Here is an 18,650-nt window from a genome sequence, read left to right on the forward strand (position 1 = left end):
AGTGCTTTGAGCTTCATGTAATACCAAGTTCAGTCCAAACAGTGCTTATCCTGTCTGACCATGTGACCACAGGACCTACCAGAGGCGTCTTAACACACTGACCATACATATTTTTCTAAATACAATTATTCACTAGACGTTATGGATTGCAGCTTTGATACAATATACATATGTTAGTAAAACCTATCTATCATCTCCCGTTTTGAGATTAATTGTATAGGCTTGTCTCTGTTCTGTACTATTTTGTTTTTTATTCTCTGTATGTAAAGCACTTTTGAGTCTTCTCTGTGAGAAGTGCTATATAAAAAAATGTACATAACTAGGGGTTACGTATGTAACCTAGGTTCTATAACAGCGAGCAAGGCTGCTCACTTTTTGGGAGTTGACGCCCCCTGGCGTAAACACAGAAGCACTACAAATAAACTCACAGACTTTAGGCTGGGACTTTAGACGTGATGACGTTGAAGACCCCGCCCGCCGGGTGCACCTTATAAGCGTGCCTCAGCGTCACGTCTCCATTCGATAACAATTGTTCTCTTCTCAAGCAATCAAGAAGGGAATCCTAGTGAGCAGCCTTGCTCGCTGTTATAGAACCTAGGTTACATACGTAACCCCTAGTTCTATTAATACAGCTTCGCAAGGCTGCTCACTTTTTGGGAGACTTCATTAACTCCCTTATTGTCATCACGAAGTCTGGACCCCTAGGGCCCCTACCTTTATCTGTGAGCAAAGGACCACAGTACGTCCCTCAACAGGACTACTGCACCTAGGCTTGGGCAATATATCGATATTACCGTTTACCGCGATATTTGAAATCAATATCTGTAATATCGCGGAGTTCATAAATAATACCGAAACCGAATATTATCGTCATGTAAATATATTTTATAATTTTTTTTTTTTTTTTTTTAATAAACGTCTAAATTACTGTATGTGTGTGTCTGTGTGATGAATTTACGAGTATTTCATTTTAAACAACTATAATTTGCCTAATAACTTAGTGTCACTGTCCATGCGCTGACTGGCACTGACGGTGAATTACGGCGACGAGGCGACAGCAGCTTTGTCGGACCGCCTCCGCCCAGGAAAGCACAGGAACCATGGCGCCGGTAAAGCGAGTAACGAGTCCTAGTAAATTAGTTCAAAAGAAATCATCTGGAAATACAACTGCTGTTTGGCAGCATTTCGGTTTCCAGCCGAATGAAAAAGGTGATGAACCAGAAAACCTTGATGTCGTTGTTTGCAAGCTTTGTATGCGAGACGTTAAAGCAAAATGCGGAAATACAACAAACTTGAAAGTGCACCTGCAGAAGAATCATCCCGCAGTGTATGCCAGACTCATCGAGACAGACTCCCCAACAACAAAGCCCAAAGCTCCCTCCAAAGCTAAGCAACCTGCTGCTGCACAACCATTAATTCAAAATTCTATTTCGAAAATGAGAAAATATGAACGGGATGGTCGCCGTTGGAAAGAATGCACCCGCGCTGTGGCAAAATACCTGGTAAAAGAGATGCGTCCTTTCAATACGGTGGAGAAAAAGTCATTCAAGAATATGCTGAACACACTTGATCCCCAGTATGAGCTGCCTGGACGCAAATTCTTTTCAAAGAAAGAAATCCCTACAATGTACAACGAGGTCAAATGTGAAGTCCAAAAGCTTGTGGCAGGAGCCGACAACTATGCATTGACTACTGATATGTGGTCATCCAGAAATATGGCACCGTATATGTCATTGACGTTCCACACAATTACACCTGAGTGGAAACTTGTGTCCCGAAGTCTCCAGACCAGCTATCTCCCAGAAAACCATACGGCGGAAAATATAGCAAATGCACTCAAAGAGTCACTGGAGAATTGGGAGCTTGATGCAGACAAATTGACGGCCATAACCACAGACAACGGTGCCAACATCGTCGCCGCCATCAGGGATCTGAAATGGCCATGGATAAATTGCTTCGGGCATAATCTTAATTTAGCTGTTAACAACACACTGAATCAGCAGAAAGAGACAGTGAAGGCTCGACTGATCAATGTCCGTTGCATCGCCGCTCTCTTTTCACACAGTTGGATCCGCAAGAGAGAACTAGCCAAGCATCAGTCGTCCAATGGGAAAAAAACACAGGCTCTAAAAACGGTAATAAAATAAATATATCCCATTAAGTATAATAGAATGTTATGAAATGAATGTTGGCAAGGCATTATTAAGCAAGCATTTTTAGCCCCTCCTAATATACACAGGTTTAATGTTTGTCTATGGCTATATTAATTCTAAATGTGTGTGTGTGTTTTTTTTTTTTACACACAGGACTGCGCCACACGCTGGGGTTCTAAACTTGATATGGTAGAGCGCTTCCTGGCGCACACAGATTCGATCATACCAGTCCTGGCAGCCGACAAAAGAACCCAGCTGAAACTCAACTGGTCAGACGTCGACGTCCTAACGGCTGTTTTCAAGGCACTGAAACCAGTCGGAGACTTCACTGATATTTTATCTGCCGAAGACTACGTGACCAGCTCTGCTCTCCTTCCCATGCTCAAGTTATGCAGAGAGAAGACGCTGAAACCAGAGGCGGAGGATGTTGCTTTGACCATGGACATAAAGAAAGGCATCCTGACAAAGCTCGAGGCAAAATATGGTTTAGAAGTGCTCGAGTTTGCTCGCAAATGCACATTCCTTGATCCTCGTTATCGTGGGGGCTATGAGAGCAGGGATTCCGCTTTGGAGGACACAAAGCACCATTTGGAGATCGAGATTGTGAGTCTAGAGAGGCGAGCGGACGAGGAGATCCAGCAAGACAACAACGCAGGCAGAGCAGCCACAGGAGGCGATGAAGCCGGCGAGGCCGCAGAAGAGCCTGCTCTTCCTCCCCCGCCGTCACCCCCCCAGAAAAAGGCAAGACAGTCTTTGGGCAGCCTCCTCCAGCAGGTAACGGATGAAGGACGTGATGTCGCCACCACGGTGGAGGAGCGAGCAGCTGCGGAGTTGTTCAAATATGGCCAGGAAAAGGTGATCCACGGCGACAAAGATCCGCTAATGTGGTGGAAAGATTATGGCCAGACACATTTCCCAATGATGTCGCGCTTGGCCCGCAAGTATTTGTGTGCGTGCGCCACTAGTGTGCCATCCGAACGTGTATTCAGCACGGCTGGGAATGTTGTTACCCCGTCGCGTTCTCTGCTCAAACCAGATATGGTAAATATGCTGGTCTTTCTGGCAAAAAACGGCTGAGCTAAATAAGTAGGCCTAGCTTTCATTAGAATTATTTTTTCATTTTGTTTTCTTTTAAGATGAGCGGCCAGCCAGCCATTGTGTTTTATTAGGCTGCAGGCGAAGGGCCTGTGCCGCGGCCTGTTGCAGGCAGCCTGTAAGAGGCTATATACTGTTTTATTTTATTATTAAGTAAAGTAGCCAAAGTGACTGAAGGCTAGGCTTAAATAAGATGTTTGACATTATTATGAGCAAGGTATAGTATTTTCCTGACAACTTACTGTGATACTATTTTGCATTGTTTTATATATTTTTTATTTAGCTAAACAGATGGCTAAGCTGAGTTTATTTCGTTATGTTCTTGACTTGCACTAAGGCTACAGTATACGCTACTGTATTTGCACTCTATAGTCATTTGATTGTATTGTTGGCATTATAATTGCATTTTACAGTTTTATTTTAAGAGTTTTCTTGTTTCTTGTTGTTCTTGTTTATTGTTCTTGCAATAAGGCTACAGCCTAGTACAGAGTATAAGCTACTATATATTTGCACTCGTATGTCTTAAGGTCATTTAATGATTGTTTACAAAATTACAACTTACAAGACGATGTTTGTATAAGTTTAACGAGGTTATACAGGTCTGAGGCCTACTGTGTTTTGATTGGTCATAGACTATAATCACACTCGCGCACAGTATTTGCACTGCTATGAAGAGTTACATTTTTGAACTCAGGTCGAGAGGTTTCATAATGTAATAAATATTATCTTGGTTGGTACATCATACATTTGTCCTTGACTCATATATAATATATATATATATTAAAATGTTTTTGTCGCGCTGTGACACCACTATAACGCACTGTCCGGAGGCCTTTACATTGCCCGCTGCTGACATCTAGTGGCCAAAACAAGAAACGGCACTCTATGGGGAAATTCAGCCCGTCACTGTGATATTTTTAATGTTTTATTAATAATCGATAATACCGATTATCGCGGTATTAATCACGTTATCAATATCGATATCAAAAAATCAATATCGCCCAAGCCTAACTGCACCCCAACGGGAAGGCCAATCAGACCTAAGTCTGCAATGTGCCTAAGAGGGGCCGACAGAACAACCGTCATAACGCCCTGGAGAAGACCAACGTCCCCCGCGGGGAATCAAGTCTCTCCACCTAACTGGAGGCCACGCCCAGGACCGCATGCGCCACTGGCGCTGCTGTCACATCCAGTCTATAGAAGGTGGCAAAGGTGGAAGACGACGCCCAACTCGCAGCGGAACAAACATCCTGAACAGAGACCCCCCTACAGAGGGCCCAGGATGATGCCATACCTCTCGTGGAATGTGCTCTCAACCCTACGGGAGGCACCATATCCCTACCAGAGTAGGCCCGCTCTATAGCCTCCACGATCCACTGGGAAAGCCTAACCTTTGAGATAGGCAGTCCCACAGTCTTGGGATCCCAGGAGACAAACAGTTGTGTAGTCTTCCTCGTCACCTTAGTCCTGTCCAAATACAACCTCAATGCCCTTATCGGACAGAGGTTATGCCTCCTCCTATCCTCCTCAGAGGCAAAGGGGGGCGGACAGAACGCCGCCAAGTCCACCGGAACCGGGGCAGCTAGGCGGTTCTTAGGTAAAAATGCCGGATTGGTCTTAATGACCACCCTTGCATCCCCATTGAACCTCATGCATTCCGCACTCGTGGACAAAGCATGGATATCACTGACCCTTTTAGCGGTCACCAAAGCTAATAACAACGCTGTCTTCAGCGACAATAGCTTCATACTCAAACCCTCCAAGGGCTCAAACGGTGGCCGGGACAGAGAGTCCAAGACCAAAGCAAGGTCCCACGAGGGGACCAGAGACTTGGTCACCGGATGAAGGTGGCTAGCCCCCTTCATGAACTGGCGCACCAGCGGGAGCTGGCCCACCGTCTTGTCCTCAAACCCGATGTGGCAGGCTGAGATAGCAGCCAGATACACCTTGACAGTACTAAAGGCCCTGCCTTTGTCTAAGAGATCCTGGAGGAACGACAGAACGACCCTTACTGGTGCTTGAAATGGCACAACCTGAGCCGGTGAACACCAGTCTTCAAACAACCGCCACCTCATATCATAAGCATCCCTGGTCGACTGCGCCCTCGCACACTGAATAGTGTCGATGACGCTCTGGGGAAGACCCTCCGCGCCAAGATTCAACCTCTCACGGGCCAAGCCCAGAGGTCTAGATCTTCTGGCCGTGGGTGGAATATCTCGCCTCCCGCCTGGGTCAATAGGTCCCTGCGCAACGGAAGCTGCCAGGGCCGACCGTACAGGAGAGGGACTATGTCTGACCTCCAAGAGCCCCATCCTGGGGCCACCAGGATTACTGACAGGCGCTGTGTCCTCACCCTCTCCAACGTGGGAAGGATGAGAGACAACGGGGGAAACGCATAAAGTAGGCCCTGGGGCCAACGATGCGCCAAGGCATCCAAACCTAGCGGAGCCGTCCCTGCTATGGAGAAGAACAGAGGACACTTGCTGTTCTCTTCCGACGCAAACAGATCCACTCGTGGCTCGCCGAACCTCTCCCACAACTGTCTGGCCACTGTTTTGTGCAGTGACCAAGCCGCATAGAGGTATCGGCCCCTGGACAACAGATCCGCTCCCGTGTTCTGGAGTCCCGGAACGTGGGAGGCTCTGACCGAAAGAAGGTGCTCGTCGCACCATAACGTCAGTCTGTGTGCTAGCGCATGCAGTTTGGTGGACCGTAGGCCCCCCTGCTTGTTGATATAGCACATCGTTGTTGTGTTGTCCGTCCTGACCAGGACATGGGAACCGCTGATGAAACGTTCGAAATGTTGTAACGCCAACATTACCGCCAACAGCTCCAGGTAATTTATGTGGGCAGACCTGATGCTGCCACTCCATACCCCCCTGGCCGTCCTGCCTTCGTGGGTGGCACCCCACCCAGACAGGCTGGCGTCCGTCGTGAGTACTTTCCGGGACACGACCATCCCCATACTCACGCCTTCCGAGAGGAATTGAGCGCCTCTTCACTGGCGTAATGCCTCGAAGCAACCCACCGACACGTTCACGAGCTGATGACAACGGTGTTGTCTTACACCCAGTGACTGCATCCACCTCTGAAATGGTCTCATGTACAATCTGCCTAGCCGAACAACGGATATTGCAGAGGCCATGAGACCCGCCAATCTCTGACAGGTTCGGAACGGTACCCTGTTGCCCGTCCGAAACAGCGCCAGACACGACTGAAAAGAGCGGATCCTCTCGTCGGATAGACGCGCCGTGAAAGACACAGCGTTCAAAGTCATGCCTATGTAATCTATCGATTGCGTCGGCACCAACGCGCTCTTGGCGTAATTTATGCTGAAACCCAGAGACGTCAAGTGATCTACCACCCAACTCGTGTGTAGTCGCAGTGTTGACGCCGAGTCCGCATAAATCAGCCAGTCGTCCACGTACATTGCTACCCGAACGCCCCTCTGACACAGCGGGGCGACGGCTGCTTGTGTACACTTCACAAAAGTCCTTGGACTCAGTGACAGTCCGAACGGAAGGACCAGATATTCGTATATCTGTCCCTTGAAGCCGAACCGCAGGAATTTTCTGTGTGGTGGGTAGATGGGAATGTGGAAATACGCGTCTCTGAGATCGAGAGTTGTATACCAGTCCCCTCGACGCATCATGCGCAGCAGAGCCTTGCTCGTGAGCATTTTGAAGCGAAACGCTCTCAAATAGCCGTTCAGAGCCCGTAGGTCTAGAATGGGCCGCATGCCCCCCCCTTTCTTCTTCACGAGAAAGTAGCGGGGGTAAAACCCGGTGTTGCTCTGCTCCATGGGCACCACACGTATAGCCTTCTTCTCCAAGAGAGACGTTATCTCGCCCTGGAGAACCTCGGCTGCCTGACCACTCGCTTGCGAGAACAGAACGTTCCCACAAGTGGGAGGTCTTCTGGCAAACTGTAGTTTGTAACCCTTCGAGATGGTGTTCAACACCCACGGATGAACACCACAACGATTCCACTCCTGTAGACACAGTGCCAGAGGGGTTGAAGCCAGCTCCGCACCTTTTTGTGGTGGAGCGGCGCCTCCTTCGGTCAGAACCCGGGCCTGGGGCCTCTGTCCTGCAGTATGGACCTGGGGCTCTGGGGCTGTGTCCACGGCAGTTACACTTGTATTTCGGCCGACAGCCCTGGGCCCCCTCGAGGGCCCGGGCTGCTGGCCCATCCCCTTGAGTTTCGAGTGACGATTCAAAAGACCGGTTCTCAGTAGAGAACACTGCTTTATTAAGAAAAGTGGTGGCACGGAAAAAACTGGAGAGACATTTGTTCCCAAGAAACAAGTCCTCTTTCCGCCTACACCAAGCGCTTCCGACATGAGGCCCGTGGCCACTATGCTGCGCTTCAGAGAAACTCGGGGAAGGGTGGGGGAGACAGTGTCCGATGTCTCCCCGTGGGGCAGGTCTGGTTATTTCGCCTTCCCGCCAGGTGGCCCTCTTGCCGTGGCCCCTTTGCGGGGGCGGCCGGCCGGAGAAGCCGAGGGGCGCTTGGGCCTGTCGGTCTTCTTGCGGCTGCGAGGTGGGCGGGAAGCTGAGGACGCCGCTGACGGAGCCCTCTGAGCAGCGGGGACCTTGAAGGCGCTCCTCCTGGACCTGGAACGATTGTCCCTGTCCATGGTGCGCTCGTAGGTCGGCCTGTAGGGCTGAGCCTGCTTGGGTCGTGCTCCAGACGCCGGGAGACAGGCGCCGATGACCTCCGTGTCATTCTTCGTCTGTCCGTCGCGGGAGCGCATCTCCTCGAGCATGGACGCGAAGAGTGTCGATGTGGAAACTTTCTGTTTCAGAGGGGTACGTCCCACTTTGGGGGACAGCTCCAGCCACCTGGCCCTCTCGAGGACCAGGAGTCTCGCCATAGTTCCGCCCACCATCTCTGTCTGGGCCTGAGTGAGACGGAGGAGCTCAAGGTGCAGGCGCCTCAATTCAGCCATGTCGTCGGGGGTAGGCTCGTCTCCCGCTTCCAACAGGACATGAGACGCGGACCCTTGCAGAAGGGTCGCGGCGTTCAGTGCTCTGGCCGCAGTTGAGGCGCACTTATAGGCAGCCTTATTAATTTTGGAGTCGTCCTTGTCCGAAGGCAAGGAGAAGTCCGGGTCCTCGTGGAAGACATTGGGGTTGACACCCATGAGCCACCCGGCAAAGGACTTGTCCATCGGCGGCATGGCCTCGAGGCCAAGCTGCCGTTGTCCCGCGCAGTCCAGCAGCTTCATGCCTCCGCCCAGGGAGGCGGAAGCCGAGTAAGGCTGTCCCCAGGACAGCATGAGGGATTTCAGGAACCCGTCATCGAGGGGGATCTCAGCCTTGGCCTGGGACTTCGCTGGGTTGCCTTGAATCTTCTTGCGAAACTGTTCGCATATGGTGTCCTTAGCCACCGGAGGTTCAAGACTGGCCGGCCAGGCCAGACCACAGCGGATCGTGGCCTTCTTGAACAGATCGACTATGTCAGTGTTGTCATAGTGGAGCTGCGGTTCAGCCGGAGCAGCTGGAGCCGTCGGAGCTGCAACGGTGTCGGCCGATGCAACTCCAGCAGCAACTGGCGCTGCAATGGGGGCGGCGACAACGGCCGCTTGAGCGGCCGTGACGACCGGAGGCGGCTCTGCCACCTCGGCGTCGCTCTCGTCGCTGCTCTCCCCATCATCCTCCCCCTTGTCGGAGGTGTAGGAGGATGCTGAGTCCTGAGGTGAGGACTCCCCAGAGTCCATCTCAGCGTTGTCCACTCTTGGAGCCTGCACCACGTCCGCGTTGTCATCCGCGAGAATGACAACGTCGGGGGCGTCGGGGAGTGGAGCGTCCATGTCGGCGGACCACTGCCTGGCTCCTTGTCTCAGAGCGTTGTTGTAGGCCCTCCGTGCAATAGATGTTGCAACGGCGTGGGCCGCGTCCGCTAGGGCGCGACGGCGTCGACGACGGGCCTTGGTCGGAGACTCAGACATCTTAGAAGCTAAGATGCACGTGGAAGCAAAAAACAAGGCAAGAGGGGCCGAGTTTAGCAGGCAGCCACGAAATCCGTGAACAAAACAAGCTACAAACAAGGCTCGCCGGTTTAAGAACCCGGGTTACGTACGTAACCTTCAATTCTAATAACCAGTCCTACAAGGCTGCGTGCCTGTAGGCGCCGAGTTGGTAGGTTGTCACGTTACAGTGATGCAGTGGGTGTTGCCACTCACTGCATAAGACGCCACGTGCGTGTGGAAGCTGAGAATAGAGCTATTGTTAGCTTCTATCAGAGACGTCACACAGCGTGGAAACCAAACAGTATTATCACTAAGTGCTGTTCAGGTTAGTAGGCAGCCACGTAAAAGTGGAAGCTAGGACAGGGCTATCACTAGCTGCTGCGAATGGATCGTCACTTTTTTCTTGTAAAGCCAAGAAATACGTGGACAAACAAGCCACAAACAAGGCTCGCCGGTTTACGAACCTGGGTTACGTAAGTAACCTCAAATTCTAATAACCAGTCCTACGAGGCTGCGTGCCTGTAGGCGCCGAGTTGGTAGGTTGTCACGTTACAGTGATGCAGTGGGTGTTGCCACTCACCGCATAAGACGCCTCGTGCGTGTGGAAGCTGAGAATAGAGCTATTGTTAGCTTCTATCAGAGACGTCACACATCAGAGACGTCACACAAAGTGGTAGCCAAACAGAAATATTACTATATCCTGCCTAGGTTACCCCTCCGTTGCGGGCTTGAAAAGCCGCGAGACGTACGTGTGTCGGCAAGGGCGTGCTATTAATAGCCGCCGCTAACGCCGCCGCACGTGTGGAGGCTAACAAAGGGTTGCACCGCTCGTAGCTCTTCACACGCACACACGTTCGAGGGCCACGCGGTCGCGGGCTTGTGAAAGCCACAGGACGTATGTGTGGAAGCTGAAAGAAAGCTAGGATAGCTTTATCAGACCGTCACACAGCGTGGAAGCTTAAACAGAATAAAATTATGCTGCTCAAATCACCGTCGCGGGCTTGGAAGAGCCACGGGACGTATGTGTGGAAGCTGAAAGAAAGCTAAGATAGCTTATCAGACCGTCACACAGCGTGGAAGCTTAAACAGAATAAAATTATGCTGCTCAAATCACCGTCGCGGGCTTGGAAGAGCCGCGTGACGTAGTGTGTGGCTGGAGCGGGCTGTTAGTAATCACCGCTAAAGCCGCCACACGTGTGGAAGCCAAGGAAGGGTCGCGTGCCGCTCCCGGCTCTTCACACGTTCGAGACAGAATAAATTAAGCTGTTCAAGTCACCGTCGCGGGCTTGGAAGAGCCGCGGGACGTTGTGTGTGGCTGGAGCGGGCTGTAAGTCACCGCTAAAGCCGCCACACGTGTGGAAGCCAAGGAAGGGCGCGTACCGCTCCTGGCACTTCACACGTTCAGGACCTTTAGGTCCGTGAAAGTTTGTGTGGAAGCAGAAACCTGGCTGTCGCTAGCCACGGTACAGACCGTCACACAGGTAATAAAGAATTACCTCCAAGTTAATGTTAACTTAGTTAAAGAAAGTGGACTCACCGACTTTCTTCCTCTTGAAGCCTCTGGGATAAGCAGTTTCCGCGGTACCGAGAAGGCTTCTCGTCCTTGTGGAAAAAATCAGATACTCATCCGTGAGGGAGACTTCGTAGCGCCGTGTTATACACGTGAGAAGAGAATAACGAATGGAGACGTGACGCTGAGGCACGCTTATAAGGTGCACCCGGCGGGCGGGGTCTTCAACGTCATCACGTCTAAAGTCCCAGCCTAAAGTCTGTGAGTTTATTTGTAGTGCTTCTGTGTTTACGCCAGGGGGCGTCAACTCCCAAAAAGTGAGCAGCCTTGCGAAGCTGTATTAATAGAACTCGTGTTCTTATTATTCATGTACTCAATGTTCTACCTGATTTGCTGCCGTTTTTATGCAGTTTGCTATCGTTTTTATACTGTTAGTTACTCTGTTTTTGCTTGTTTTAATGCCATTTATGTTTTTGTTTTTCTGCCCTGTAAACCATTTTGCACTGCATTTGTATGTCATGAAAGGTGCTATATAAATAAAGTTTATTATTGAAGTTTATGATCTGTTGCTGAGTTAAAAAAAGGAGGTAAAACAGGGGACTAGGAAATATGGTCATATTGACTATGAGATTGTAAAATGTAGTGATTCCTGCGCTTTTGTATCTATGACTTCTATCACTGTCATGGCAATGGAAAAGGGGGGGGGGGTCACAACACATACAACAAAAATATTTATTAAGAACAAAATGAGATTAAGCAGACAATAGCAGGTGTCAGTCAGGGTACAGGCCAATTTACACTTTGAGCAACAAAAGTCTTGACCATTCTCTGCTTTTAAAGTGCAATCCTGTAGTGTAGTGTATGAATGAAATGTTACGGTAAAACTGTAGAGATAAACAAATAAACAGCAACCTCTACTACAACCACTGAAATCCTATACTTAGTTAACTGGATTCCCAAGGGATCTATGCTAGGCCCCCTCCTATTTTATACCACATATCTTTACCTAAAATAGCTGATCTACAAGCTCACAATGCATTATATGCTTGCAGCAGAATAGCAATTCTAAGTTACAAATATTGGCCTCTCGCTCACTTCCATTCTATGCCAAAGAAGGTGTGTCTAGTCTAGTGGCTAAGCAGATTTGCAACGCGTTAGGGGTGAAAATGATCCGCAATGCGTCAAGATCAACTATTTTTGTACACTACCTTTGTGCAACTATGTTGCAGTTAAGTGGTTATTTAGATTAATCGATTTGGTCTACTATAAAATAGACCAAATCTATTAGAAATTGTTTGTGTCAATTCGTTGATATTTTCAGGGCCACTGCTGGTCATTTGGTTGCCCTAAGAATAATATATATGTGGTATATACAATATATGGTGTCTTTTTTGTAGTTGTTTTAGATTTTACATGGGCGGCAGTGACTCAGTGGTGGATTTTAATTGGCTGGTAGAGGCACCGCAAGGTTCCCAGTTCGATCCCGAGCTCCCCCAGAGTTAGTTGTCCTCGAGCAAGAATCTGAACCACTAATTGCTCCCGATGTGCAGGTTGGTGCCTTCATGGTTTCCTCCGCGGCCATCGGTGTGTGTGTGTGTGTGTGTGTAATACACAATCTATAAGCGCTTTGGATAAAATCGCTATACAAATGCACCATTTACATTTTAGATTAAATAATTCATCATTTAGTTATGGCACGGCTCATTTTGGTGCCTCCTCTGCACCGTGGTGCACTGCGGGTGCCTAGGGACGGCACTGGATACATTATAAAAATACAAATAAAATCAAGAAAAGACAACCTGCTTCTCTATTATTCAATGAACCTACATGAGCACGGTTATATAGGTTATTGGTTCTAAATTACAATTTCTTTCAATATATTTTTGGTCAATTGCCAAAACCTAATGGTCATGCCCTCATTTCAGACCTGGAGCCATTCAGCCCCAATCTCACACACTTGAGAAAACGGGTCCCAAACACAAGCGAATGTGACAATGTGTTCCTCTTCAATGAAAGGGTCTGTGTGCTGTGTGTGTCCTCATGTGCGTCTTCAAATGAGTACTTCGACTAAAACACCTGCCACAAACAATACAAGTAAACGGTTTCTCGCCCGTGTGTATTCTCATGTGCGTGTTCAGATTTCCATTCTGACCAAAACTTTTACCACAGACCGTACAGCTGAAGGGCTTCTCCCCGGTATGAGTCCTCATGTGTGTCTTAAGACGTCCATAGTGGTTAAAGTTTTTGCCGCAAACTCTACAGCCGAAGGGATGAATTTGTTGTTTCGACGATTTCAGGTCCTGTAACAACAGCGTGGTGTCGCTCAAAGACATTTTTTGACCTTCCATGTCGCTCTGCACATTATTGTACGATTTCAGTAAGTTAAAAGACACGTCGCTCTCCTCCCACTCGTCACTGTCTTCGGTGTCAGATTCAGAGCAGTTTGAAGAGAGGAGCTGGACAACAGCAATCGGTAGTGATGTTCCACAGTCCTCCACACTGTCCACAGCTTGTGTTTTCACGTGTTCGACCGAGGTGCTGGCCAGAGGCTCCGTCGTCTCTCGGTTTTCACCCTCGTCTTCACTTTTCACTGCTCGCAACGTCATTGCTGACGCATCCACCTCCTCCTCTGGTCTTTGAAGCTCACGCAGCTCCTCTTTAATCTGCGGAGGCTCTGGTGGTTCCTCCTGGGCCAAACAGGGGATCCTCTCTTTAGGGCTGTGACGATTACACATTTAAGTTGCCGATTAATTGTCACACAAATAATTGCGATTGACAATTCAATTGTGGGTTGTTTTTTCTTTCATTACATATTGGAATGTTACATTATTTCTGTTTGCCTTTTAGGCGTCGTAATCACAAATTGCATACAGGGCAGACATGACAAATACATAAAATAGACATCACTGACATATTTAGGCCAAGCTAAATAAATGATTTGTGTCATTTTTGGGCTGAGTCGGTAGGGAATTTATTTTATTTTACTATATTATTTTATTTTATTTTTTCGCGGAAGGATGGGTCGCATTCTTTTATTTAAAAATATATACAGTATTATTTTTTTCTCTACGGCAATGATGGATAGGCTTCTTTTTTATTAACTTCAATATTTGCCCGAGTATAGCTAGCTAGTGCTACAGGTTAAAAGACCAAAAACATAGCTAACGTTAGCTATCTAGCTCACACACACTACACAGTAGAGCTCATGGGTTCAAAAAAATGGTTCCGAAATCCAAAACAAATCTGTGACATTCCGAGAGACCCGACCCAGCCAGGCAGACATACATGTGGACAGACAGACAGAAAGAGGTTCCCTACAGACTGCGGCTGCAGTAGAGGGTGAGAGAGAAAAAAGTCTTGTCTCTTGGAATATTAAGGCGCGACACTCAATGCCCTTAAAACAGCTCCTACTTTGCCCTCTTCTTTATATGGGATAACACCAGCTGAATCTGAGGTCATATTGGACCTTAGAACTGGTGCTCATGCACATCAGGAAATAGTCATTGGTGGGGATGGGGTAGTGATTGTGGAGGAATACAAGTACTTGGGTACAACGATTGATTCCAAGCTGACATGGAATTCCAACACTCATTCCATCTATAAGAAAGGTCAGCAGAGGCTGCATTTTATGCGCAGACTGAGACAGTATAACGTTGAAAAAATATTATGGCACTTTTTCATTTGTGGAGTGTGCATTTTGTTTTGTTTCATGGTATGGCTCATTATCATTGGTTAATAAGAACAAACTCTATAAAATCATCAGCGTGTCCAGCAAAATAGCTGGGGTACGATTTGAGAGTATGACCTCAATGTATGAGACCCGGGTACTCAGGAAGGGGAAAGCTATTACTAGGGACAACACACACCCGTTACACAGCCAATACCATCTTTTACCATCAGGGCGATGGTACATGGTACCTTCCCTGCAGGCTAGGGCCTCAAGATCGTTTGTTCCCATAAGTATAGGACTTATGAACAAGCAGGCCCCATCTCAGTTCGGTGCATAATGTGTGATGTGATGCCTCTTGGAACTATGACTGGTGGCCTGGTTTCTTTATTGTCTATGTACTGTGTGATCTGTTTGTTTGCATATGTTTTATGTATATCCTGATGACTGCTGTACACAAAACACATTTCCGAAAGGACAAATAAAGTATCTATCTAACACTGTTGTCGGGATCCGTATATAAAGTATAATTGCACGCCAGTGTTTTCATTCAAATCAGCGCAAGACAAACCAGTACACAGTAACGTCAACTGTCAATCCGCCCGTAGTGCTCTCCGGGATGGTGAAGCTGACTTCTCTCTCGTGGTAGCCTATAAGTCGAGTACGTCGTTAAAAAACTTCAAAAACTTTGTTTTTGAGCAGGTGTAGGCTACGTTTTGTTGTATATATCCATATATAAAGACCTTTTTGGTCTGAGTGACTCGGTCGGATTTGCCAATAAAATCAAATGGGTCACGCATATTTAATAGAGTCGGTCGGCAACCGGAGACCAATCATTTATTTTGCTTGGCCTTACCGTAATCATTTTAAACATTTTTCTCTTTCCATTTACCTTTTTTTATTTTTTTAAACAAAATAGCGGAAATAGTTGAGCGACGTGTAAATATAACTCGTAGATCTGCCATTTCTGCTATTTTTGAAATTTTATGGACATTTTGTCAACATGGAAACGATTGACGATTATGCAAAAATAAATTGAGACTATCTCAAATAATTGCGATGAGACAAATTGATAATTATGAATTAATTATTACAAGGAATACAGGCCTACCTCTCTTGCTGTTCAGTGGAAACGACCGCTATGCATACAGGGAGGAAATCTAGTGGAATAGAAAACGAGATGAAAAGCAATCAGTTAAAGTTGAAAACCACTGCTATAATGAAACACTTCTATCAAAATGGGAGTTATCTCTTCCAGGATGCCAATGACCCCATCTACAGGGAATGAGGGGTAACTGTGGTATGAAACCAACAACCAGTGGTGGAAAGCAAGTAACCTTAAGCAAATGATTCATGAAACCCAACAAAATACATAGTGATACTGATTCTCTCTTTGTGTAAATAAATAAATAACGCTATAATCGGTCAGGCTATCGCAATAGCCCGAACATAGACGTATAACCCTGTGTAGAATGTACTGCACTATGGTTCTGTTAAAAGTCCAGTGGTTCCCAAAGTGGGGTCCGGAGACCCCCAGGGGTCCTAGAGGGAGTTCCAGGGGGCCCCCAGCTAAATTATAGTTTGGAACCAAATAGACCCTTATGGGTCTGTAACTCTGAGTGTACAAATGGAACCAAATGGACCCGTTAGGGTCAATTTAACTCTCAGGGTTAAATTGACATTGCTTTTACAATATAAATTGGGGGTCCATAGACTAATGCATGTCAAACTGGGGGTCCTTGACATGAAAAGGTTTGGGAACCACTGTGTTAAACCATAAACTTTGATGAATTGAACAAGGTGAACCCTGGCCTCTTGTAAACAAGTGTAATGCTTTATTGGGTCGACCACTCACACTTAACAGTCTTTGTATTGAGGTGTGCTTGAAATGTACTGTAATTCTGCAAACTGTTAATACATATTTCAATCAATCAATCAAAACCTGTGTATTATTTACCTGATGGCGGGTGCCTGCATGGGTCTCTGAAGCAGCTATGTGTGCACAGCTATGTGTGGGGGCTAGTACTAGTGCACTATGGTTCTGTTAAACGAGTGGTTTTCAACCAGTGGTAAATGAAGGTAACCAAATGGACCCTTTATTAGATCTATTGAGATAGACTGCTCTCTAGAGACTAAAGAGATAGATTATTGTTGAACATCTGAAATACTTAATTTACAATAAGTCTACACAATTAGAGAATGTAGAAGAATTGATATTTTGATCAACGTTTGCCTGTTATCTCTCCTAATGGTGCCAACATCAATACAGCATGGAATTGTGGACAAAATCCTATCCAACCGTAACCAAATGTTCTTTAGTTTTGAGAGGCTAAATCTCATCACATGGTGGTCCGTGGCTCAAAAAAATGCAGAATAACTAATGGACCTTGACTTTGAAAGGGTTGAAAACCACTGGTCCATAGCTCTGAAAAGGCATTAGAGCTATGGAGTATGGACCAGTCGACCAGAGCTATGTTGTTAAACCTATAGCTCTGGTCCATAGCCTTCTCCTGCAGGAGAAGCAGGAGAAGGCTATGGACCAGAGCTATGTTAAACCATAAACCTGTGTAGAATGTGTATTGTTTAAACTGATGGCGGGTGTCGGTGTCTGGGTCGCACTATATGGTTCTGTTAAACCATAAACCTTTGTAGAATGTGTATTGTTTTAACTGATGGCGGGTGTCGGTGTCTGGGTTTGATTGATTGATTGAAATATTTATTAACAGTTTGTAGAATTTACAGTACATTTTAAGCACAAACTCAATACAAAGACTGTCAACTGTGAGTGGACGACCCAATTAAGCATTACACTTGTTTACAACAGGGTCCACATTGTTCAATTCATCAAAACATTTAAAGACATACAAACATTTAGAGACATACAAATAGACATTTCTATGTAGCTAAATTCATCATATGGGAAGCAAAAAAGGGAAAAGATACAATATACAGTGAGGGGAAATGGGGTGGGGGGGGTGGGGGGGATTCAGATTTTACAGAGGCCAGTTTCGAATTGCAGCCATCCGTAGGTGCCCTTTGAGAGCGGTTTTGAAGGAGTCAAGGGATTCACATGTCTTAATGACTGTTGGTAGGGCGTTCCACATTTTGGTGGCATAGGAGCGAAAAGAATTTAGTCCCTTGTTTGTGCCGAATCTGGGTTGTACATGGTTTGTTGCACTCCCTCTGGTGTTGTGGGTGTGGACTTCGTTTACATTAAGGAAGTATTTAGACAGGTACATGGGTATCTTGGTGGTGTATCGAATCTTGTGGACCAGACCCATTGCAAGATGCTGTACTCTGTCGACGACCCTAAGCCATCCCAGCCTGTCAAAGTGGGCAGGGGTGAGGTGGGTTCGGGGGGTGAGGCCAAGTAGGAGCCTGACCAGTTTGTTTTGGGAGGTCTGGAGCCTTGTTTTAAGGGCCTTTGAGGTGCTGTGGTACCAAGAGGTGGATGCATAGTCAAAGAAACCTTGTACGAGGGCTCCTGTTAAGGTCTTCAAGGTGTTTTTGCTGACCAGTGAGGAGATCCTGTAAAGGAATCTTGTTCTTTGATTGACTTTTTTGATTACGTTGGTGGCCATCTTATCACCGGAAAGATTGGCCTCCAGGATGGAACCTAGGTAGGTAATTTGATCTTTTCGTGTGATAATATTGTCACCCACTCTAACCAAGAAGCCATCTGCCGCACTATATGGTTCTGTTAAACCATAAACCTGTGTAGAATGTGTATTGTTTTAACTGATGGCGGGTGTCGGTGTCTGGGTCGCACTATATGGTTCTGTTAAACCATAAACCTTTGTAGAATGTGTATTGTTTTACCTGGTGGCGGGTGTCTGGGTCGCGGGTTGCACGATGGTTCTGTTAAACCATAAACCTTTGTAGAATGTGTATTGTTTTACCTGGTGGCGGGTGTCTGGGTCGCACGATGGTTCTGTTAAACCATAAACCTTTGTAGAACGTGTATTAATGTTTTACCTGGTGGCGGGTGTCTGGGTCGCTGCAGCAGCTCTATGTGCTGCTGGTACTGCACTATGGTTCTGACAAACACGGCCAGTATGTCCTCAGCCACGGCGGACAGGCGTTCGTTGACGAACAGCCGCAACGTCTCTATGTCGGCCATTATTTCCATAAAACAGTAAAAGAAAAGCCACAACGGTGTTTGTTTGGTGACTCAAACCAAACGTACTATTAAACTAGTTGTTTTTTTATCTTGTATTTTTCTCTGCCGCTCGTCCAACATAAACAACAAGT

At 47.1% G+C, this 18,650-nt stretch overlaps 2 protein-coding genes across 2 annotated transcripts; one reads left to right on the plus strand and one right to left on the minus strand.

Annotated features, from left to right (window-relative positions):
- Positions 1 to 1,436: 1,436 nt before the first annotated feature.
- On the plus strand, positions 1,437 to 4,388 carry LOC310873782 (E3 SUMO-protein ligase ZBED1; the record flags this gene model as incomplete). Its single annotated transcript, XM_083786335.1, has 3 exons — positions 1,437 to 2,135; positions 2,307 to 3,194; positions 4,311 to 4,388. The coding sequence occupies 3 exons, from the start codon at positions 1,437 to 1,439 to the stop codon at positions 4,386 to 4,388; spliced, it is 1,665 nt and encodes a 554-aa protein (XP_083642461.1).
- A 7,062-nt stretch (positions 4,389 to 11,450) lies between these two features.
- On the minus strand, positions 11,451 to 18,642 carry LOC310873558 (uncharacterized protein). The gene is made up of 3 exons (XM_083786015.1): positions 18,375 to 18,642; positions 15,511 to 15,559; positions 11,451 to 13,450 (listed from the first exon to the last, which is right to left on the minus strand). The coding sequence occupies exons 1-3, from the start codon at positions 18,526 to 18,528 to the stop codon at positions 12,739 to 12,741; spliced, it is 915 nt and encodes a 304-aa protein (XP_083642141.1). The 5' UTR covers positions 18,529 to 18,642; the 3' UTR covers positions 11,451 to 12,738.
- Between the last annotated feature and the right edge of the window lie 8 nt (positions 18,643 to 18,650).

This window comes from Protomyctophum parallelum (assembly GCF_964188405.1).
Source record: "Protomyctophum parallelum genome assembly, chromosome: 16".
Taxonomy (NCBI): domain Eukaryota; kingdom Metazoa; phylum Chordata; class Actinopteri; order Myctophiformes; family Myctophidae; genus Protomyctophum; species Protomyctophum parallelum.

Bases quoted from the DNA above. Each gene is read 5' to 3' on its own strand.
- LOC310873558 (XM_083786015.1), bottom strand. From the start codon at position 18,528: ATGGAAATAATGGCCGACATAGAGACGTTGCGGCTGTTCGTCAACGAA. The intron at 15,560-18,374 runs GTAAAACATTAA...CTATTCCACTAG, and splicing joins ACCCAGACACCCGCCACCAG to ATTTCCTCCCTGTATGCATA. The intron at 13,451-15,510 runs GTAGGCCTGTAT...TAATCGTCACAG, and splicing joins TCCACTGAACAGCAAGAGAG to CCCTAAAGAGAGGATCCCCT.